This window comes from Carettochelys insculpta, chromosome 1, assembly GCF_033958435.1.
Source record: "Carettochelys insculpta isolate YL-2023 chromosome 1, ASM3395843v1, whole genome shotgun sequence".
Lineage (NCBI taxonomy): Eukaryota > Metazoa > Chordata > Testudines > Carettochelyidae > Carettochelys > Carettochelys insculpta.
In genome coordinates this window covers 256,487,618-256,512,428 of record NC_134137.1, presented here as the reverse complement: position 1 = coordinate 256,512,428, position 24,811 = coordinate 256,487,618, and the positions used below count along the sequence as shown (strand labels likewise).

The 24,811-nt window shown below is 45.3% G+C and overlaps 1 protein-coding gene across 1 annotated transcript in view; it reads left to right on the top strand.

The window, feature by feature from the left end:
- The window catches only part of PIK3C2G (phosphatidylinositol-4-phosphate 3-kinase catalytic subunit type 2 gamma), a 344,110-nt gene that overhangs the window by 215,031 nt on the left and 104,268 nt on the right, over positions 1–24,811 (top strand). The window contains exons 21-23 of the mRNA XM_074983736.1: positions 697–826; positions 2,186–2,322; positions 12,893–13,062. Coding sequence (XP_074839837.1) covers positions 697–826; positions 2,186–2,322; positions 12,893–13,062 — 437 coding nt within the window. The remainder of the gene's footprint in view (positions 1–696; positions 827–2,185; positions 2,323–12,892; positions 13,063–24,811) is intronic.

Here is a 24,811-nt window from a genome sequence, read left to right as displayed (position 1 = left end):
CAAGACTTTGAGCAAATGTGCAGGGGTTTATTATGAAATGAAGGTACAGGTTAAAACTCCCTTATCCAGCATTCTCTCATCCGGCAACATCCCTCGTCTGGCAGGACAATGGATGTTGCTGGACCAGAGGCTAGCGAAGGACCCCTGCCTGATAACCCCAGCAGCCCTGCAACAGGAAGCCAGGGGCCAGGTAACCCAGACACCTAAGCAGTTGAGAGCCAGCTGGGCCGCGGAGCCCTGCTGGCAACCAGCCGTGGGGATCCTGGCCAGTATCGGGAGAACGTCAGCAGTCCTATGAGTGGGACCAACTGGGGCAGAGTACTGCCAGCAGCCCCAGCTGCAGAAACCCCTGCCAGGGCACAGGGAATGCCATCAGCCCTATGGCTGGGAGCCAGCTGGTCACTGAGCACCACCAGCAACCCCACAACCTCAGAAGCCCCTTCTGCATGGAGGAGGCAGCCTGGCAGCCCTGGTGGAAGCCCTGCAGAAGTGGGGGTCCCCCCGCCAGGCAGCTGGCCTGACTTTCACTCATCCAGCAAATCTCCTCGTCCAGGACCATTTAGGTCCCGAGGGTGTTGGACAAGGGAGATAAAAGCTGTAGCTGGGTTTTGCCTGGAAAAAAGTCCAAAAGAGGTAGGAAGGTGTCTCTCTTTGGGATTCAAGGAGAAACTCAGATTTCATGTGCCTGTTTCACAGGTGGGAGATGATCTACGTCAGGATATGCTGGTTTTGCAGATTGCACATATGATGGACAGGATTTGGCTCCAGGAGGGACTCAACATGCGAATGATCATTTATAGGTGTTTATCTACAGGAAAAGGCCAAGGTTAGTGTAATTAGAAAAGATCCACTACTCATATCTCATGTAAAACACTGATACAGAGCACTCCTCCCTTCAGTACTTCTCCCCGTGAGAGAACTGGAAAAGAATACTCAGAACGTCACTTAATTTGGACCCAAAAATCTTTGTAGATTTAGAAAGGTTAACTTTTTTTTTCTTCCTTAAGATGCAATACAACCCAATCTTGTGATGTTTTGTAACATCCCAGGTCCAAGTTTAAAGCCTTAGCATCCACACTGGTCTCTGGCTCTCCAAAAGATCTCCCATTCCAGCACCAAATAAGGACTTTTCAAAACCTCATCTGAAGTGTTGCAGTGGGAGCTCTGAGTTTTTTTTGCAAATCTAACCCTTATTTAGATGCTGGCTGTCAAAAAATTAAGTTCCCCAAATCCCCCACTCTTGTCTTTTTATGCTGGATAAGGCAAGTTTGATTCATATGAAAGATTTATTCATTCATTTTTTTCATGGTTGTTATAATAACGCCATAGCAAGAACGCCAATTACTTCCTAAAGAAATTTCCTGGTGACAAAGATGTTTTTATTGACTCTCTAAACCTTTTGCTGAAAATAATTCTAGTACTATACAATCTTGACACACCCAACACAGAAATGAAAAATACAATACTTCTGACCTGCAGAGCCACACTGCAGAAAAGGCTTGGGGAATGGGAGGTCTGCAGGAACCATGGTACTTTCAGTGGTTTGCTAGGTGATGGATGGAAACCGAAAAGGGATCCTCTTCATAATTTCCATCTGTGACCAAGGCAGAACCAGAAGGGTTTCCCTTCAACAAAGTAAGCATAAAGTATTGTATCTGGAAAAAAGATGCTATAATTATGGGCCCTCCATTACACTAACTTTAAATTGATATTTTAAAGGAGACGGGGAGGGTGGTGGTGGTACAAGAATAGATTCTCTGATGTCTGTCTATCTGATGTATTTCTCTGGCCCCCATAACCAGTACCTCATAGTCTTTGATGTCTTTATCCTCACAAGACTTTGAATCTTGCTAAGTTTTTGGGGTCCACAATGTTCTTTGGCACTGAAATTCCCACAGTCTACTTATGCAGTGCGTGGAAATGCATTTCCATTGATCAGTTTTTAATTTGCTACCTTTAATTTCATTGAATAGCCCTTTGTTCTTGTTTTATGAGACAGGGAAAAGAGTCACTCCCACTCCTCCTTTTCTAGCCCCTCCAATACTGTGTGGACTTTTACAGTTAATTGAAATGTGTATATAATTTTCTCTCCATGGAGTGGTATGATACAGTGCAATGCAGATTAATAAACAGCCTTTTTATAAATTGTCATCTTTTCATGTGAACTCCTTCTCCCTCTGATTAGGATTAGTGCAGATGGTGCCAGATGCTATAACACTGGCCAAGATCCACAGGGAATCTGGACTAATAGGACCATTGAAGGAAAACACTATTAAAAAATGGTTCAGTCATCATCATCCTTTGGAATCGAGTTATCAAGAGGTATATTGTACTGCAACATTGCATGAATGGTTTGTTTTACACATGAAGAAAGCAAATGAAGATGTGCATGTACCACAGAGTGTCCTTAAATGGCACATCTGGTTCTTTAAGAATATTGCTAAGGACCAGATTCAGTACAGCAGGTTTTTTCAACAATAAGAAACATAAAACAAAAAAAAATAACCCTTTGAGATACAAAAATGACGTAAGAAGAAGTTGAAAACAAAATTAATTGAATAAATACTGAGCCTACATTATGTTTATGCAGATAGTGAGATGTGGTATGTTATATATAAAATGATATACAGTGTGCTTGCAAATGTTACCGTTTTAAAAAGCTAGATTTCACTGAATTCTCCTGGTGATATCGTGTGTCATGTCATGCTTGTCATTTTACGTTATAGGATGCTGTGCAATGCATAGATTTTCATGTACCAGGGTGTTACACATCAGATTACACATAAGCCAAAAAACTGGGGAAACTGTATTTGCAGGAGCAGAGGTTTCCCTCTTAAAAGGAAGAAGCCATAAAGTAACTTTTGCTCATTCCTTTTAGATGAAGAAAGTCCTGAGATTCACAAAGAGGCTTTGAAAAATTTTTTGTCCTGGGAAATTTTGAACACATCCCCATGCCTGCAGTAGATTAGTAACCAATGTTTGGCCCAAGTTGAAGAGCTCCAGATGCTCGGCAGCTCTGAAGATGGGACATCTAGTTTGATGCCTGATTGTAGGCATCAATGTATACATTTTTGCCAGAATGTGATGTGGGGGAGGATGTTTCATGGGTATTTATCAAAATATTCAACCTAAACTCTCAGAAATAAGTATTAGACATTTACAGTAAAGATGCTGCTGGCTTTTAATTAAAAATCGAGACAGCCATCAATTTTCAGTTGAATATCTGGTTTTGTTAGTATATCAGGTAACATGGGGTGATCTAAGAAGTTGCTGCGCATTATGCTCATTTTTAAAACAAATGATATATAGTCAGTTCTGTTTGTACAGGATGTTTGTATAATTGTGTGTATCCCCCTCTCACCATCTCTTTTCTCTTGCTATTAACACTTTGCACTTGGGTGCTGAACTCAGGGTGAGTAAGCTGTATTATCCTCATTTTACAGTTGGGCAAACACAGGAACAGAAAGGTGAAGCATTATCTTCAAGGTCACCTAGTGACTAAGGCTTTGTATACATTGGAAATTGATCAACAGTGCCTTTTCCAGAAACAGGTGCTTACCTCCTCACACTGCCCCTCCTGCCCCCACAAACACAAAATCTTTGCCATGACAAGTACTACTAGAAGCAGTGCTCTGTCAGCAGGCATGCTCTTCTGCCAACAAAGCAAACGCTGCTCATGGGAGATGGATGTTTTTTGTCAGCAGAAGTGCCAATAGTGTTTACACTGCCTGATATTTTGGCTATGTCTACACAGCGTGCTGCTGCCGTCAGGGTTGTGCAAATGACGGCACTCAACAATGCAAGCCATGTAGACAGGTATCTGTCAGTGAAAACCTTCTCTCTACGTAAAAGAATAAATGCACACAAATCAGACATCAGAAATGGCAATATACAAAAACCCATAGGAGAGCACTTCAATCTCCCAGGACACACAGTAGCAGATTTAAAAGTAGCTATCCTGCAGTAAAGAAATTTCAAGACCAGACTCCAAAGATAAATTGCTGAGCTACAATTCATCTGCAAATTCAATACCCTCAGCTCAGGATTAAACAAAGACTGTGAATGGCTGGCTAAATACAAAAGCAGCTTCCCCTCTCTTGGAGTTCACACCTCCAGATCTACTGATGACAATACAACTCAGCCTTCCTGACTGAGATAACCTTGTTATCCCCAGCCTTGCTCTGGCCTATTTATACCTGGCCTTGCAGATTTCCAGGACCAGCATCTGAAGAAGTGAGTTAACTCACGAAAGCTCATGCTCTAAACTTTTCTGTTAGTCTATAAGGTGCCACAGGACCCTTCGTTGCTGCTGAAAACCTTCTGTGTCAACAGATCCTTATCCCTGAAAAAAATGAGGGATAAAGGGCTGTTGATAAGGAGGGTTTTGGCCGAGAAAAACCCGTCTACACAGCTTGTTTTGTGGTGACAGCAGCCTCTGCCGGGACATCAATTATGCAAGATTATGCAAATGAGGTGCGCAATTTGTAAATGAGTGCCTCATATGCATTGTAGAGTGCCTTCATTTGCATGACTCTGGCAGCAGCAGCACGCTGTGTAGACGTGGCCTTTCTGACATGGCTATGTCGACACAGCTGTGTCACTAAAAATGGTGTAATACAGCCATACACAATCAGGATAGAATCGAGGCATCCTGAGTTCTTCTGCAGAGGTTTAATTACAGTAAACTCTGTTTTAACCAGCATTCAATCAATTGGTACTCTCAACTAACCGGCACTGCCAGTAGGCACTATCCCAGTGACTAGGTTTCTTCTTCTGGGCAGCTCTGCTGCTTGCAGGCAGCAAAGGGATCCTGTCCTGCCCTGAGCAAGAGGGTGGTGGAACAGGTGACCAAAGCACAGGGAGCTAGCCCCCCCACACTGCAGCATGGGCCAGGGCCTGAGCTGCTGACCTCTGGTAGGAAGTGCAGAGTGGGCTAACTGAGCAGAGGCAGCACTCTGGGAACCAGGCTGCCAAGGGCTTTGGGAAGGGGAACACTGCTGTAATGTGGTCCCACTGTCAAAGAACAGGTGGCAAAAGGATCCCTCTCAATTATCCACAATATTTTTGTATCCAGCAACCTCCCAGTCCTGGGGCTGTGATATGAAAGAGTTTACCGTACTGTATGCATTCGCCCATCAACATCAGTCACTAGATTTGGCACCATACTATTAAATTAATGTCCTCAGGACTCAATTATTTATATTGGCTGGTATAGTATAAAGGTGGCACAGAACTGTGTGCACTGAGGTTTTGACCAAGAACTTAATAATTGTAAATTAAATTTTATAGCTTCTGTGTATAAATGCCTCACATTATTATTGAAATAAAAAGCTTAATATTCACAGGCAATTCAGACCCTCACAAATAAGAATACTCTCAGTGGTTTTTACACTGCAATAAAACCTCCCTTGGTGATAATTCCTCACGTTTTGTATAAATCTGATGACCAGCGAGAGCTGGAAAGAGCTCTTCCCACTCCCTCCTCTTCTCTGGGATATGGTCTTTGGCAGGTGGGATGGGTTGGACATGTTCATTTGAGGGAGATTGGAGGAAAGTAGAAGTGTTGGTGCAAGGCTCACTGAAGTCAGTGGGGAGCTTTGGATCAGTCCATAATGCACTGTATATATTACACACCATTTCTGATAGTGTACAACACATCACAATGCGGCCTTTCCCTGCTGCCTTCTCTCTGCCGGAGCTTTTTCCCACTGCCAGAATCTTTCCCTGTGTAGGTAAAGGCTCTAGCCAGCAGAGACCTGCCAAAGTCTTTCCTTGTTGCGACTCCTCCACCCACTGCCAGAGCTTTTCCCCATTACTGGTGCCTTTCCTAGCTACTAGAGCCTTCGCCTGTAGGGGAGACCACTATAGCTGTGTCTACACTACAGCATTCTGTTGAAAGAAGTCACTGTCGACAGATATTTTCCAACAGAACCGCTATTGTCAGAATGCATCCACTCGTAATAGCTGTGTCTACACAACAGAGTTCTGTCAACAGAAGTCACTGTCAACAGATATTTCCTGACAGAACCTCTGTCTACAGAACACGCCTATGCCTAATACAGGCTCCCCCTGGTAACATCTTGGCTACGTCTACACTAGCACACTACGTCGAAGTAGCCTATTTCGAAGTAAGGCCATGAAAATAGGCTACTTCGACGCGTATCGTCTACACGTCCTCCAGGGATGATGCCGTCCATGTTCAATATCAAAGTAGTGACGGGGAATGGCGAAAGGAGCCGCCCCAGAAAGAAAGGTGGAGCGTCCACACACACACAAGCGCTCCCCGTCGAAATAAGGGGCCAGGAAAGCCCGCGGACCGGGTCACAGGCTGGACTAGCCCTTCCAGTTCAACAGCAAGTCACTCCTTTAAAGGGCCCCTCCCAGACACACCCAGCCTGCACAGCACGAGGTCTGCAGAGTACTCTCCACACTCTCGCAGACCAAGTCACAGCAACTATGGACCCCCAGCAGCAACAGCAGCAGCAGCAGCAGCAGCAGGAAGAGGAGGCCCTCCAGGTAGTCATCCAGGGGGCAAGCACCTTGCTAGGTGCTGCCCGGGAGGCCATCCAGTGGTTCCTGCCAGAGGAGCCCTCCCTGGGGCAGACGGGGACGCCCCTGACCACCGGCCTCCCCTCTTCCTCCCCCGCTGGGTGCTCCCCTGCCTACGGAGCTACCCCACCAGCTCCGAGTGGTGAGAGCAGCTCATCATGCGGGAGTGGGATGACAACATGTGGCTGCGGAAATTCTGCATGTGCCAGCAGAACTTCCTGGAGCTCTGCCAGTGGCTCACTGCAGCACTGAGGCACCAGGACACCCAGATGCAGCGCACCCTCCTCGTTGAGAGGGAGGATTGCAATAGCCGTCTGGAAGCTGACTACTCCAGACAGCTATTGCTCCGTGGGACACCAGTTTGGAGTGGGAAAGGCCACGGTCGGGGCCGTCGTCATGGAGGTAAGGACGCCCGGGTACGCACCCACTGGGAGGCAGAGGGGCCAGGTGTGGGGCTGGGGAGGGAAGGGCCGTGTGGGGGGCTGGGGAGGAAGGGGCACTGGGGAGTGAGGGGCTGAGCAGGGGGTACCCAGGGAGGTGCCCAGGAGGGGGCCTGGGGGAGGGCCCTGGGGCACCTTGCACACCCTCATGGGCGCCTGCGTTCCCTCCCCACAGGCGGTCCGTGTGCTCAATGCCATGCTGCTCCAGAGGATCATCCGACTCGGGGACCTGGACGCAGCCATTGCCGGATTCGCCACCATGGGGTTCCTGAACTGCTTCGGGGCCCTGGACGGGACCCACATCCCCATCCGTGCCCTGGACCACAGCGGAGAAAGATACATAAACCACAGGGGCTACCACTCCGTATTCCTACAGGCCATGGTGGACAGTCAGGGCCGTTTCTAGGAGGTGTACGTGGGCTGGGCTGGCTGCACACACGACGCCTGTGTTTTTAGGAACAGGCCTGTGCCGCCAGCTGGAGGCGGGGACCTACATCCCCCAGAGGGAGATCCCTCTGGGGGACACCACCGTGCCCCTCTGCCTCATAGCAGATGCGGCCTACCCTCTCCAGCCCTGGCTCATGAGCCTGTATACCGGCCACCTCAACACCAGCCAGGAGTGGTTCAAAGCCCACCTGAACCATGCCCGCCAGGTGGTGGAGAGGACCTTTGGCTGTCTGAAGGGCCGCTGGCAGTGCCTCCTTGTCTGCCTGGATGTCAGCCTCCAGAACATCCCCCAGGTTGTGGGCACGTGCTGCACACTCCACAACATTGTGGAGAGTAAGGGGGAGGCCTTCATCCACGAGTGGGCAGTCAACGCCGGCACGGGCTTCACCCAGCCGCCAGGCCCACTGTGAGGGGGTACGGGTCCACGAGGCCCTGCGGGCCCACTTCAATCAGGGAGACCCCTGAGCACCTCCCTGGCCTTCCCAGAGGACCCCCACACACACAACCTGCACTGCCCACACACCGCACCCAACACCGGTATGCCACCCCCCGAATAAGCACACACTCCAGTTCTTTGGAAAATAAAACCATTTTTTTTAAAGCTGCTAACTTTGTTTTGTGCACAACAGAAACTGCAACCAATATACAGAGGGGAACAACTATATACATGGGGGACAACTATATACAAGGGGGACAACTAGTGCAAATGGGGGCCCAGCAGATGGCTCAGCCATTGGCCCATCAGTCCAGGGTAGGGGTAGAGGCGCGCGACCCCTGGCACAGCTGGCTGGGTGCTGGGAGAATCGGCAAGTGCGGCCAGGATGCCCCCACTGGCCAGTCTTCAGCCCCAGTGGGCTCTGGTCCTGGGGAGCTGGCAGGTGGGGCAGCAGGTGGGTGAGCAGGTGGCGAGGTGGGTGGGGCGGAAGGAGGGGTGGCAGGTGGTGAGGCAGTTGGGGTGGCAGGTGGCATGGCGGGGGGGCATCGGGTGGAGCGGCAGGGAGGGTGGCCCGGGGGTAGTGGGGGTCAGGAGCCGGGCAACAGCCTCCCAGATCGACCCGGCTATGTCCTGGAACACCCCCATGAAATCCTCCCATGCTGCCCACCGCTGGGTGGACTACTCCCTGTCAAAGCGGAGTCTTTCCTCCGCCACCTCCATCTGACGCCAGAGACCTGCCAGGAACTGGGGGTTCACAGGGGCCATATGCTGGATCCGGCGGTGTCATGACCATCCTGCTGGCCTTGGCGGTGTCTCCAGGCGCTGGTGGTGGCTGACCTCTGGCAGGCTGTCAGGGATGCCAGAGGGTGCCTAGCTGCCTGGGGCGTCGGATGGTGCAGCTGCAGAGAGGGAGGGGAAGGCTGTTAGTACCATGCCCTGGCCTGTGGCCTGTTCCCCCCGCCCCCGCTCTTGGGTGCTGGGTCTCCATCCCCATCGGTGGATGTGATGGCCCTGTTGGCCGTGCCCATTGCATGGTCCCCCCGCCCCTGGGGTTAGGGCACAGTGCTGTCCATGGGTGCAGGTGTTGATGGGCACTGATGGCTGTGCCGCTGTCCCGGGTCCAGGATGTGGCTCGGCGGTTGCGGGTTGGGGTCCGCTGGGGGTGCGTGAGGCTCCCGGTCACGTCTGGTGCCCCCACCCTGTGGTCCATGGGTGTGTGCCCTGTGGGGTACATACCTGACCGTCCGTTGCCACGGTCGGGGGAAGCCTGGTGGGCGGACGCCCAGCTGGTGCTTCGGGAGGGGAGGTCGATGAGGAGCCCCCGCTCCTTGCTGCTGGACCCCTCCTCCGCTGTTCCGAGAGGGGGCTCCTCGGGTGGGCCCTGGGGTGCAGGGCTGGCCTCCAGGCTGGACTCCAGCTCCGAGGCCTGCTGGGGCTTGTCAGCCATGGTGTCAAGGGTGGCTGGTGGGGAGGAGGTGTCCTGGGGACCCAGGATGGCCCTGAGCTCCCTGTAATAGGGGCAAGCAGCGGGGGTGGCCCCAGACCAGCTGGCCAAGTCCCAGGCCTGGGTGTACCCCTGCCGCAACTCCTTCACCTTACTCCAGACGTGATCTGGAGTGTGCTCAGGGTGACCCTGGGTGGACAGGCCCTCAGCCAGTTGGGCAAACACTTCTGCATTCTGCCACTTGCTCTCCATCACATGGAGTACCTCCTCTTCACTCCAGAGCCCCAGCAGGTCTCGGAGCTTGGCCTCCAACCAGGAGGGGCCCCACCTCTTTTTGGCTCCCTGCTTGGCTGCTGGGGGTGCTTCAGTCCCCTCAGGAAGGGAGCCTGGGGGATGCTATGGGGGCTGGCTTGATGCCATGGCTGGTGGCAGTGCAGATTGGGGCCTCTGGAAAGTGTGCAGGGCTAGCGTGTGCGTGTGCTGCTGCCTGCATGCTCTCAGCTTCCTCCCACAGGAAATCCAGGTCCATGGTGCTTTAAAGGCTGCTGCGCGCAGGAACCATAAAGCCCCGCAGTGGCTGGACAGAGCATCTCAACCCCTCAGCTGACGGCCACCATGGAGGACCCCACTATTTCGAAGTAGCAGGACACGGATTGTCTACACACACACGCTACTTCAACGTTCATGGTCGAAGTAGGGCGTTCTTCCCATCTTTGGATGGGAATAGCGATTTCGATGTCTCGCCGCCTAACATCGATTTCAATGTCGAAATAGCACACGGCTCGTGTAGACATGACAGGTACTATTTCAACGTTGTGCCGGCTACTTCGAAGTAGCCGGCTAGTGTAGATGCACCCTTCTGTCAACAGAGAGCGGCCAGACTGCCCAGCCCTCTGTCAACATAACAGCCAACAGGAAATTTTGCAAACAGGGCAGCCAAGTGAACCAGAAGCCCTCTCTGTTGACAGAGACAATGTGCCTCATACAGTCAAGACAGAACTCTGCCGGGAAAACTGCTGCATTCTTTCGACAGATTCTCCACGGAACACATTTGTAGCGTGGATGCTCCCTAGTTTTGTCAACAGAAGGCCTCTTCTGTCAACAGAACTCTGTAGTGTAAACCTAGACAATGTGATTTGGGGGAACAGAGTATGGAGTATGTGGGGTGTGGAGTATGTAATCAGGTACTCCTCATATTGGCTGTGCTCTAGTTGCCTAAACTGTGCCTCACAGTCTACACTGATACTTTAAACTTGTGCTGGGCACTAGCTGACTATATACTCTACAACTGAGTCTTCGCTACGGAGTTCTGTCGACAGAAGAGACCTTCTGTCGACACAACTAGGAAGCGTCCACACTACAAATACATTCTGTCAAGAATCTGTTGACAAAAAAATAGTGTAGATGCTCCCAATGGCCCTCTGTTGGTAGAGGGGGAGCCTGTATTAGGCGTGGGCATATTCTGCAGACAGAGGTTCTGTCAGGAAATATCTGTCGACAGTGATTTCTGTCAACAGAACACTATAGTGTAGACACAGCTTTACTGAGTATCTTGCAGTTAGCCCAGGTGTTTGGGAATCAGCACTCTTTATTATGTGTTTCTAGTTCTGCCATTGAATCTCCAAAACTCTGGGGAGTGCACTTACCCTTACTGTATTTGAGTTTACCCTGCTGTAAAATGAAGGTTAGGTTCCTTGCTCAGGGATGTTGTGAGGCTTCATTAATTAGTTCATGGAGTTCATGGGTGACAGATTCCACCTAAATGCAAAAAAACTATCCAACATTAATCACTGAACAAGATATGACGACTACCTAAGGATAGAGGTATTTCCAAATAAGATATTTCAATACACTTATTTTCAAATATCTTATTTTGAAGTAACATAGCTACACACTAAGGCCGCATCTACAGTGGCCCTCCCTTCCAGAAGGGGCATGGTAATGAGCACAATGGAAGATGCAAATGAGACACGGATTAAACTATCTCATGCCTCATTTGTATATTCCCACAAGATCTTGCTTCTGGAAGATCCCCTTCCAGAGGCAAAAGCTGCTGTGTAGATGCAGTTCTTTCAGAGGGAAATAGTGCCATTTGGGTGCCATTATGGCTTATTTAGGAACAGCATTATTCTGTATCTTCATAGCACCTGGCTACATCTACAAAATCGCTCTACATCGACGTAGCCTATTTCGAAGTAAGAACATCGAAATAAGCTACTTCAACACGTACTGTCTACACATCCTCTGGTGCTGGTGCCGTCGATGTTCAACGTCAAAGTAGCGATGGGGAACGTCGAAAGGAGCCGCCCCAGAAGGAAGTGTGGAGCATCTACACACACAAGCATTCCCTGTAGAAATAATGGGCCAGCAAAGCCTGCAGATGGGGTCACAGGCTGGACTAGCCCTTCTGGGGCAACAGCAAGCCACTTCTTTAAAGGGCCCCTCCCAGACACACTTGGCCTACACAGCACAAGGTCTGCAGAGCTGACAACCGGTTGCAGACCCCGTGCACACAGCATGGACCCCCTGCTGCAGCAGCAGCAGCCAGAAGCCCTGGGCTAAGGGCTGCTGCACATGGCGACCACAGAGCCCCGCAGGGATTGGGCAGAGCATCTCTCAACCCCTCAGCTGATGGCCGCCATGGAGGACCCCACTATTTCGATGTAGCGAGATGCAGATAATCTACACGCACCCTACTTCAACTTTGAAGTAGGGCGCTTATTCCCATCTTCAGATAGGAATAGCGATTTCGACGTCTCACCGCCTAACATCCATTTCAACATCAAAATAGCGCACAATGTGTGTAGACACGACACGTGCTATTTCGACATTGTGCCAGCTACTTCGATGTAGCTGACTAGTGCAGACGCACCCCAATTTTGAAACCTCTATTTCGAAGTAGGTGTTATTCCTCCTGAAAGGAGGGTTACTGATTTCAAAATAATGCACCAGCTATTTTGAATTTATTTTGAAATAGCACGTTCGTAGTCTAGATGCTAGCAAAGTTATTTCAGAATAACAGCTGTTATCTTGAAATAACTCTCTAGTGTAGACATAGCAGAGGTGAGCCATTGGTCAGTTGTACTACAGCAGTTCCCATACTAGTAGTTTAGGTCCTCAACCTGCAAACACTTAGGACTGTATTCAACTTTAAGCAAGTTCACAAGAGCTTGTGGGGCTTCATTTTCCTGTTAGTAATTCAAAAGCCACATTACTTTACACAGTAAACTCTTTCATATCTGGTAGTCATGGGTCCGCAAGGTTGCCAGATATTCAAATATTCTGGATAATAGAGAGATATACATGGCAATGCATAACACTAACGAAAAACAAGATAAGATATTAAAAAAACAAACAAAAGTGTATGCAGAGTACTTTATTTACCAAAAACAGTAGTATCGTGCACTGTAAAATTACACTGTATTTGCTGTATTTACTTTCACTGTACGGTTCTTATGGAAAATATAACTAAAATTTACTTATGGTTAAAATGCCCATTATTTAAGAGTTCTGGGTAATAGGATGTCAGATATGAAGAAGTTTACTGTATTTCCTCTTTGTGTTTTGATTTATTAGGCAATAACAAATTTCTTTCATTCCTGTGCTGCGTGGTGTGTTGTTACCTTCATTCTGGGAGTCTGTGACCGACACAATGACAATATCATGCTGACAAACACTGGACACATGTTCCATATAGATTTCGGAAAGATTTTGGGTCATGCACAAAAATTTGGAAACATAAAAAGGTTGGTACTTACAATAAAGTTAATTATAAAGTTTAAGCACTGTTCTGATAGAACTTCAGTATTCTGAAACATCCGTGAAGATTGTAAATGAGTCCTTGCTTTCCCCCTCTCTCCTGAGATCTCTAGAGGTGTGATAGGTAGCATGTTTTAGCATTCTTAAAGCCCTTATCAGGAAAAGGCTAAAAGGATTAGTAATGGGATGAGGAGATTTTTCTCCTTTAGGTCAATAGTCTGAATCTGTTCCAATTCAGCAGTGACCTGTAGTAGTTACCATCTGGTGACTGATTCTTAGTCTCATTTCTTTTTCTAATGGGCAGGCGTTGACAGTACAAATCCAATATTGTAGCTAGATATAGTTGATTTCCTTCTTGTCACTTCCAGCATGGAGACCAAGGATAGACTTGGCATGCAGGATCGACTACATTCTCACCCATAGACAGAAATCCTGGCCCCCTGGATATCAATGGGAGTTTTGCCATTGTTTTCAATGTGCCCATGATTTACACCACAAGTATTGATGAGAGCTAGTCAGAGCTGAGATATGGTGTGGACACCCTCACTTCTGTCAAGGTGATACATAGTCTGTGGATAAGTGAAGTACTTAACACAACCTATTCTAGTTCCCTTCTTGACTATGATAATTGGAAGTGTGCATAAATGTTCATTGCACCCCAAACATAAGACAAACCATATAGCAGTATATATGATGGATAAAAATATCTTCCTAGTGTAACCCACACACCTATGTATGGTTAAGTGCCCTGTGTAGTGACATCTAGTCCACTTCACATAGTAGGAATAAGCATCCTCTATCACCTAAGCTGAGAGGCAGCTAGTCTTCAGCTCAAGTTGGGAGGCATGTTCCCTAAGCTCTAGCAGTCCCTGGTTTGAGTCTGCCAGAGGGCATTGACCCTAGCTCTGACAACCTGAATAACGTGCAAAGTCCTTCTTTCACTTGTTCTCATGATTACCTGAATCCATCCTGGAATGAATCAGCTTGATTTTTTTTTTTTTTTTGGTCTTCCAGCATACTAGTCAGAAAAAGTGTAGGCACATTGGTATGGAGGAAGCTGATGAGCTAATTAGTTTTGAAATGTTCAGTCAAAAGATTTATTTGCAATGCTCAAAAGCATTGTCAGTCATTCAAGGGACTCACTTAATCTTACATATATTTTCTGTGGAAAGAATAATGTGCAGTAGAGTCACAAAACAGACAGGTCAAGTGCTGCATCTGTTACTCAGCCAAAGTTGCCATTAGAGTCTTTCTGAAGTGTACTTTAATGGTACTTTTGCCTGAGGGGAAAATGATTTAAGAGAGAGAGATTTGGTCCCTGAAATTTTTCAGGAGGCATAGCACCCAAAGTATTACAAGGAATGCTATATTTATTATGAAGTAATGTAATTGGATTATACTGATTTGATAAATTCAGAAGCATGATTTAAAATGAGTCATTTATGTAAATAGCAGCTATTTTATTCCTTTACATCCATACACATATTTTGCTCTGTTTTCAAGAGATGCTAAAGCTATACAGCTAGCAATAATTTGTGACTCATTCATGTGTACTTAGTAAGAATAGAACATATTTTCTACAGGCTGGAAACATTAGGGAGCAATGTGCTTAATCCTTGTCCTCACATGCACTGAGCAGAACTGAGAAAGATAGCTGTAACAGACATGACTAACATGGCTACCTCTCTGTTACTACGAGCACTGTGTGCTCTTCATCAAATGCAGTGCATGTAAGATAAAAGGGAGCAAGGGTAGCAGATTTTCATCACAAACTGAACACTTGATGCTATTTGCATTCCTTTTCCACACACTGATCTGAAGCAGTTCACATGTTTGAAAAAAAGTAAGAGTACTTTTTAGCTGTAAATAAACTAATATTTCTTATAGCCTGAAGATCTATGTAATGTTATGCAGGGCAGTGGCTTCTTCAACTCAGTCCACACTTGACTCTGAAAATAATCCTTCAACAGCAATACAATTCAGACCAACATGAGAAAACATTTATTTTGGAAATATAACAAACAGGATTTGACAATGGAAAGGGATCAGGTAACTGTCCCACTCTAGTATTCTCACCATTAAATTTTGTGCAGAGGCTCTCCATTTAGAGCCCAATGCTGCACCCATTAAAATCAGTAGCAAAACTCCCCTTAAGAGAACATTCCTGCCTTAAAGTTCTTATTGTTTGTTTGTCTGATCACTAAAGTGGTATACACGCCCATTATGCAGCAGAAGTATTAAATAATAATGATCTTGCCACTAGCATTGTCTAGCAAGTACTGTGTTCAGAAGGGTCGGAAAAGAGACATATTGCTTCATCCAGCAAACAGTATAATGCTATGCTTCAGAAGAAAATTACTTTTCTGAGTCCCATTGGTGATGGCCAGACCAAAGCATATGATTTCATTATATTGTATTTGAGCTTACAAAGCTGTGTAGTGTTTTTTGGTCATGGTAATAAAATTGCATTCTTTTCTTTAACTTAGCCACAGTATTCAACTCTGTGGCCCTTCAGGCAATGAACACCACAGGATTCAAATAATCTGAATAAGTATTTATTCTTTATTTGTTCCAAATTGCCTGCCCTGTAGCAGTATTGGGAATCGTGTATTCTCAGTGTGAGCTAGGCCTGTACTCACTGTCCCAGTGAAGGTCAGAAGGGGTTTTCTCTTTGGGTAAGTGTAAACTGCAGTGTGTATCTACATCCTGGTTTGCACACATGTGGTTGAATGTTAGACGAGCCTATCTCCAAGGCTGGGTGTAGATTACTGAGAACTGTTGGCACAAGGTACACAATTTGCACACCACAGTTGCGTATCTCTTGCTGGCAGTTCCATCGAGAGAGGCTTTCCTGACATTTGGCCCATCCACATGGGGCAAAATGTCAGGAAAACCCTCTCTGCCAAGACAACCCTTCTTCCCTGTGGAACAAGGAAGACAGGAATGTCAGCAGAATGCTCCTGACACGACAGACTTCTGCCGAGACCTCTGGTCTCCTGACGTAAGTCTGGAGTCTAGACATAGTCCAAGAGTCCACACTACAGAATCACACATTCCCCAGTATAGCCCCATCAATTCTGACTCCGCAGTTGAATATGTTTAGCGCTAGAATAGCTGAGGAATATTCCAGGGCTTTTAGTGCTTCACTGGCTGGAGCCATTCGAGCACTTGGTATATAATGTATTGCAGGTGGGCTTGTGTGTCATTCCTGGATTCCTGTGCAGAGGTGGTTTTAGCCTGCCACATTGAGCTGAGTTTCACAGAACATTGGGAAGTTATCAGGCAGTGTAAGAAGAAGGGACTGACTGACTTTTTGGTTTTGGTTTGTTTGTTTTTGGTTCCAACCAATCCTCGTGAGCACTTCTGCTTTGGTGAATTAGGCAATAAAGGATTTATCCAAATCCTGCGCTAGCTGATACAATCCTAGATTTAGCAGTCTTAGGTATACTTCTCATGCCTTTCCAGCACCTTTCGCTTTATTTTTTCCAATCACTGCTATCTGTTTTGAGATGAGGTAATCCAGGTTATACTCCATTATGTGTCTATGTCATGACATAGATATATAATACATAAAGGGCTGTTAATTGCTCCCAGTCCCTGCCCATGTGCCTTCACTGACCTCATCCTCAAAGGCCGCTTTGTGTTTCCTATATATTAAATTAGGCTTTTCCTGTTGGCTGTGTCTACACGAGCCCCCTTCTTTCAGAAGGGGCATGTTAATGAGGGAGTTCAAAAGATGCTAATGAGGCACTGCCATGAATATGCAGCACCTCATTAGCATAATGGTGGCCATGGCAATTCGAAAGTGCTGCTTTCACATTGCATGCTGCCTGTTTGGCCTTTTGAAACAACCCGTCCCCCAGTCTTTGAAAGCCCCTTCTGCCCAAAACAAATGGGAAGAAGGAGCTTTCAAAGTCCTGGGGGTAGACTGGAAAGGCCCCCAGCTACGCGGGCGACACACAATTTGAAAGCAGCACTTCTGAATTGCCACAGCCGTTATTATACTAATGAGGTACTTCATATTCATGGAGCGCTTCATTGGCATCTCTTTAACTCCCTCATTAATATGCCTCTTCCAAAAGGAGAGGGCTTGTGTAGATACAGCCATTGTGTATTCTTTTTGTTCTGGTTTTTGACAATGTTTAGTACTAGAGCTGGTCAAAGAAAGGATGGCTATTCTGGGTAAGAACAAAGGTCCACGTAGCCCAATATCTGTCTTCCAACAGGGGCCAAAGCCTGATGAGTCAGAGGCAATGAACAGAACAGGTAATCCTCAGGTGATTCATCCTCTGTAGCCTATTCCTAACGTTTTGTAAACAGAGGCAGCATCCTAGCCATCTTGTCTAAAAGGCATTGATGGACCTATCCATCTAACGAATTTTTGAACCCAGTTATAATCTTGGCCTTCGCATCATCTTCTAGGAAAGAGTTCCAAAGGCTGACTGAGGGCTGTTTGAAGAACCCTTTTTAGAATTTTCCATCAAAAGTAAGAGTGTTTTTCCCAACCCTTTTTAGTGTTTTTCTGTTTTTCCAGTTTGAAAAGAATAAGAATGTGTGGTGCGGGGAATGCCACTTCATTTATAAAAATAACATTTTGGTTTTTATCTTAACACTTAATAATGAGTTATTTTGTAATTGAAAGCATTACTCTAAAAGAGAAAGTAACCTTTTCAGTGCTTTCTGACTGCTTCTGAACTGGCAAAAGCTTGGAGAGCAATCAAAAACTGTGGAGGAACACAGCTTCAATGAAGAAAAGTTGAAAATTCTAAAATATCAGTTATTCCTTTAATATTTTTCTTTGTAAAATGGTTCAAAACAGGGGATCTTAAAATTTTCATTTATATTTTGATTTAGATGGAAAAAATGTTAAAAATGAAAATTTTCTTTGAAACATTTTGTTCTCAATGCAAACCTATTTACAGATGAAAAAAAATTCATGAGAAAAATTTGGCCAGTTCTGTTTATTAGCTTGCCTTTATCCAAACTGCATTCTATCTTGTACCATACTGCCATTCTCCTATTTTGTGTATATCTGGAATTACTTATCTTAGTACTCATAACCTACAGAGTTTAAAGTGACCAGCCACCTTCCCCCACTTGCCGCATTTGTCAGCCTCCAAGTAAGCAAAGAACTCTGCCATGAAACCTCTATGAGCCACATGCCAGTCCCAAGCCTGGATGAGTGAGGAGAGTTGGTCAGATGTGTGTCAATGCGCTGACCATCAAACAACACTATGAATGAAATCTGATGCCAGTACAACTAAATGATAAAAGATGCCAGCTTGGACGTTGCCTGGATAAACAAGGACCGTGATACCAAACGAGCGTTTGGGATTGGGTCGATAAGTTGGCTACCGAAAGAAAATTACAACTAACACATATGCTATCCATTGGAACATGGAACGTCCAAACACTATGGGCAACTGGAAAATTAGAGCTGCTTCAGAAGAAGATGGAGCGATACCAATGTGATATTCTTGGACAGCATCAGGAGAGATATGCGGTTGCAAAGCATTTGGTCAGGAAATGAAACAAAGCATGAAGCAGGAGTTGGATTCCTTCTTAGCAAAACAACTAGGAGAGCATTATTACGATACAAACCGGTGAGTGCAAGAATGATGGTAGCGAGATTCAAAGCAAAACCGTTTAACACCTCAGTCATTCAGGTGTACGCACCCACGTAGGACAGTACGGAGGAAGAGATTGGGCTATTCTACAAAGACTTGACAAAGACCGTGGAGGAGATACCGAAGAAAGATGCGTTGATCATTGGAGGAGATTAGAATATGAAGGTTGTAACAGATAACGAAGGTTGGGAGAGAGTCATGGGAAGGTTTGGATATGGACAAAGAAACGAACAAGGTGAGAAACTACTGGAGTTTGCTACAGAGTATGAGATAGTGATGTGCAACACAAGATTCCAACAAAGGGACTGTAGGAAGTGGACGTGGCAATAGAATGATGGGAAGTCCAAGAATATGATAGATATGATTTTGATACGAAGAAGATGGATAACATCAGTACACCAGTGCCAAACTTTCCAGGGAGTGGATATAGACTCAGACCACAATCTAGTGATCACAAACATCAAGATAAAACTCAAAAGAAAATGTAAGACACAGTTTAACAAAAGAAGAGACGTGGCGAGGCTATGTGAGTAAGAAACAGGGAATGTATACAGAGCAATGCTTGAAGAGAAGATTATCACCAAAGAGAAAGACCTAGATAAGAGAGTCGCAGGGATAACCATTGCTATAGAAGACGCAATTGAGCAGACTGTTCCAGAAGAAGAAAAGATCAATAAGAAGTGGATTACCCAGGAGACGCAAGTTGGTTCAAGAGAAGAGAGTGTTGAAGATCAGAAGAGATGTTTCTGAGACGGCAGAACACCAATATAGGGTGACATAAAGAAAGCAGCCAGAAAGGATAAGGAGAAATGGTTAGAGGAGCAATGTGAAGATATAGAGAGGTATTACGGCGAATGTAAGACCAGGGAGGTGTATAAGACAATTAGGAATATCAATAGGAAATTGCAACCAAAGCACATGGCGATCAAAGATGAGAACAAAGGAGTGCTCATGAACAGGGAGAAGATTGTGCAGCAATGGATGAGATATTGCACCGATCTATACAAATCACAGTTGGACCCGAGTGTCTCAGAGGGTCTGAATGAAGCACTGAAAGAGATATCTCCACTGAGCACCAAAAGCGAGACCAATATTTCAAAGGAGGAAGTAGAAAAGGCAGTGAAATAACTAAAGAACAAAAAGAGCCCTGAAAATGATAAGATCACGGGAGAGATGATCAAATACAGCAGAGAAAGTATGATTCAGGAAATACACTATGTAATCATAGAATCATAGAAGAGTACGACTGGAAGGGACCTTGAGAGGCCTTCAAGTCCAGCCCCCTGCCCTCATGGCAGGACCAAGCACTTTCTAGACCATCCCTGAAAGCCATCTACTAACCTCTTCTTAAATATCTCCAGTGGTGGAGATTCTACCACCTCCCTTGGCAATTCGTTCCAGTGTTTGATCACCCTGACAGTTAGGAACTTCTTCCTAATGTCCAACCTGAACCTCCCCTGCTGCAATTTAAGTCTATTGCCTCTTGTTCTATCCTCAGAGGCAAGGAAGAACAAGTTCCCTCCCTCTGCCTTATGACACCCTTTTAGATACCTGAAAACTGCTATAATGTCACTCCTCAATCTTCTCTTTTCCAAACTAAACAAGCCCAATTCTTTCAGCCTTTCTTCATAGGTCATGATCTCTAGACCTTTGATCATTCTCATTGCTCTCCTCTGGACCCTCTCCAATTTCTCCACATCCTTCCTGAACTGCGGTGCCCAGAACTGTTCACAATACTCCAGCTGAGGCCTAACCAGAGCAGAGTAGAGCAGGAGAATGACTTGTCGCGTCTTGTTCACAACACACCTGTTAATGCATCCTAGAATCATGTTTGCTTTTTTTGCAACAGCATCACACTGTTGACTCATATTTAGCTTGTGGTCCACTATAACCCCCAGATCCCTTTCTGCTGTACTCATTCCTAGGCAGTCCTTTCCCATTCTGTATGTGTGACACTGATTGTTCCTTCCTAAGGGGAGCACTTTGCATTTGTCTTTATTAAACTTCATCCTGTTTACCTCAGCCCATTTCTCCAGTTTATCCAGATCCTTTTGAATTATGACCCTATCCTCCAAAGAAGTTGCAACCCCTCCCAGCTTGGTATCATCTGCAAATTTAATAAGTGTACTTTCTATGTCAATGTCTATGTCGTTAATGAAGATATTGAACAGAACCAGTCCTAAAACAGACCGCTGCAGAACCCCACTAGTTATACTTTTCCAGCAGGATTGAGAACCATTAATAACTACTCTCTGGGTACGGTTATCCAGGCAGTTGTTCACCCACCTTATAGCAGCCCCATCTAAGTTGTATTTGCATAGTTTATTGATAAGTATATTATGTGAGACCGTGTCAAATGCTTTACTGAAGTCTAGGTATACCACATCCATCGCTTTTCCCTTATCCACAAGGCTCGTTATTCTATCAAAGAAAGCTATTAGATTGGTTTGACATGATCTGTTTTTAACAAAACCATGCTGGCTGTTCCCTATCACCTTACCACCTTCCAAATGCTTGCAGATGATTTCTTTAATTACCTGCTCCATTATCTTTCCTGGCACAGAAGTTAAGCTGACTGGCCTGTAGTTTCCCGGGTTATTCTTGTTCCCCTTTTTATAAATGGGTACTATATTTGCCCTTTTCCAGTCTTCTTGAATCTCTCCCATCTCCCACGATTTTCCAAAAATGATTGCTAAAGGCTCAGATACCTCTTCTATCAGCTCCTTGAGGATTCTAGGATGCATTTCATCAGGCCCTGGTGATTTGCAGACATCTAATTTTTCTAAGTAAATTTTAATTTGTTCTTTTCTTATTTCAACTTCTAAACCTACCCCTTTTTCACTAGCATTCTCTATGTCAGGCATTCCTTCAGATTTCTCAGTGAAGACTGAAACAAAGAAATCATTAAACATCTCTGCCATTTCCAAATTCCCTGTTACTGTTTCTCCCTCCTCACTGACCAATGGCCCTACCCTCTCCTTGGTTTTCCTCTTGTTGCCAGTGTATTTGTAAAAAGCCTTCTTGTTTCCCTTTATGCTTGTAGCTAGTTTGAGCTCATTTTGTGCCTTAGCCTTTCTAATCTTGCTCCTGCATGCTCGTGTTGTTTGCCTATATTCGTCTTTTGTAATTTGTCCTAGTTTCCATTTCTTATACGATTCCTTTTTTATTTTGAGATCATGCAAGATCTCCTGGTTAAGCCAAGGCAGTCTTTTGCCATGTTTTCTATCTTTCCTACGCAGCAGGATAGCTTGCTTTTGGGCCCTTAATAATGTCCCTTTGAAAAACTGCCAACTCTCCTCAGCCGTTTTTCCCCTCAGTATAGCTTCCCATGGGACCTTACCTACCAGCTGTCTGAGTTTACCAAAATGTGCCTTCCAGAAATCCATTATCTCTATTGTACTGTTTTCCCCTCTACCCTTCCTTAGAATTGTGAATTCTATGATTTCATGATCACTTTCACCCAAGCATCCTTCCACTTTCAAATTCTCAATAATTTCCTCTGTATTTGTTAAAATTAAATCTAGAACAGCTTCCCCCCAGTAGCTTTTTCAACCTTTTGGAATAAAAAGTTGTCTGCAATGCAATCCAAGAATTTATTGGACAGTCTGTCCCCTGCTGTATTAGTTTCCCAACATATACCTGGATAGTTGAAGTCCCCCAACACCACCAAATTCTGGGCCCTGGATGATTTTGTTAGCTGTTTAAAGAAAGCCTCATCCACCTCTTCCACCTGGCTAGGGGGCCTGTAGTAGACGCCTAGTAGGACCTCATCCTTGTTTTTTACTCCTCTGAGTCTAACCCAGAGACATCAACCCATCCATCTCCTACGTCCATCTCCACCTCTGTCCAAGTGTGTACATTTTTAATATACAAGGCAACACCTCCTCCCTTCTTTCCCTGTCTTTCCCTGTAATATAGCATGGAAAGAAGGGAAGGCACCTAAGGAATCGACAAGATCTGTGCTAGTGACAATACCCAAGAAAGGAAGTACATTGAAGTGCAAGAACTACAGAATGATTGCCCTAACGAGTCATCTAGGAAAGGTGGTGATGATACTGAGAGACTAAGATCACAGATAGAAAAAAAATATGGCAGACGAGCAAGCAGGTTTCAGGAAAGATAGAAGTACCATACAGCAGATATTGGCACTAAGACTGATTATCGGAAAAAGTTCAATGAAAGAACAAGAACATATACACTTGCTTCGTCAATTTTCAAAAGGCATTTGACAATATAGATCAGAAAGTGATTTGGGCGGTGTTGGAGTCATATGGAGTGGATAGCAGACTGATATGGTTGTTGAAGGGTATCAATGATAATGCGGAGGCAGCAGTGAGAACATGCGTGGAGTTGGGAAGTTGGTTTAAAACAAGTAGAGGTATGAGACAAGGAGATCCGATGTTGCCAAGTATCTTCATCGCACATTTGGAGAGGGCGATGGAGAAGATCAAGGAAGAGGTAGAAGGGATATCTGTGCATGGGAAAAGAATTAACAACTTGAGGTTTGCAGATGATACAGTTATCATTGAGGAAAATGAGGAGAAGCTAGCGAAAACGGTGCAGGTGTTAAACGAAGAAGCGAAGGGGTACGGACTGATTATAACCATCAATAAAACAAAAACAATGGTATTTGAAGATAAGGAAATAGGAAGGAAGATCAGTGTCGATGGTATTGAACCAGAAAATGTAGAGAAGTTCACATATCTGGGGAGCAACATAACGTATGATCTGGACTGTAAGAAGGAAATAGCTTCTAGAACAGCAAAAGCAAGAGCAAGTTTGAAGGCAATGGATAAAATCTGGAAATGCAAAGCAATTAGCTTACAAATGAAGCTGAGCGTCTTGAAAATGTGTGTATTCAGCAGCATGTGGTACAGATGTGAGACATGGGTGATACCGAAAGATTCGAAGAGAAAAATATTGGCATTCCAAAGGAGTTGTTGTAGAAAGATTCTGAGAATAGAATGGGTGCAGAAGGCCACCCATGAGGAATTGTGTAGAAAGATACAGCCAAAAGAGAACCTGCTGCACAAGGTTATAAAACGGAAGCTACAACTATTTGGGCATATTTGCAGAATGAATGATGAATGAAAAATCAAGACCTTGGTATTCAGCATAATGGACGGTTTGAATTGGAGAGGCAGACCCCACAGAGAATGGATAGATGATATAGTAGATTGGTGCAGAGCTAGTCTACAGAAACTAAGCTGCTCTGCACTAGACAGGGAAAGATGGAAGGAAGTAGTGAGAGAGGCATCAGACACCAACGGGCGCTGAGCCTATGGTTACTGATGATGATGGTGATGATGATGAAGATGATGATGATGATGATGATGAAGTAAACAAAGGCCTGAGACATGGAAAAACATCATATTTGTAAATTTAAGTACAGTACCTGAGTGGTTTCACTGATGTTAATGAGACCAAACATCCACATACGTCTTCACAGAATTAGAGCCTCGATTTTCCAAAATCATTTGGGGCAGTGTCAGCTTTTGGATAGGCCAACATGGGACACCTTAAAGAGGCATGAATTTCAGAGAACATGTGCTCGAGTAAATCAGCCCTTTTAAATGTCTCAGTGTAGACATACAACACTCATAGTCACCTTGGAAATTTAGGCCTCAAATACTAAGCAATATGAGTTCCGGTACTGGCATGAGAACACTCTTACCTTTCTCCACTTTGAAAGCTAATTTTATGTTACCACGTTGTCTCTGCCTTCCAAGTTATTAATCCTCCATAATACTTTACCCTTGTTTAATTATTTTCTTTAATATGGAGAGAACTCATCAAACGCTTTTTGAAATTAGAATAAATGTGTATCCCCTGGTCTGTTTTGTATCTATGATTTTATTTATTATACCTGCAAAGTATCCTCAGAGTTTAGAGCAGCACATATTTTCCTGTACAGAAGCTGTGTTGGTTTGACCCTATCAGATTTTATTTATCCAAGTGTAATGTTCTACTTTCTCCTTAATTACACGCTCAATTGAGTTCCCTGGAACTGAGGTGAAGCTCACTGGTCTGTAATTCCCAGTATCCCTTTGGCTCTTTTTTGAAGCTCAACCACTGCATTAACTACTTTCCAGTCTTTAGGAACAGTTGG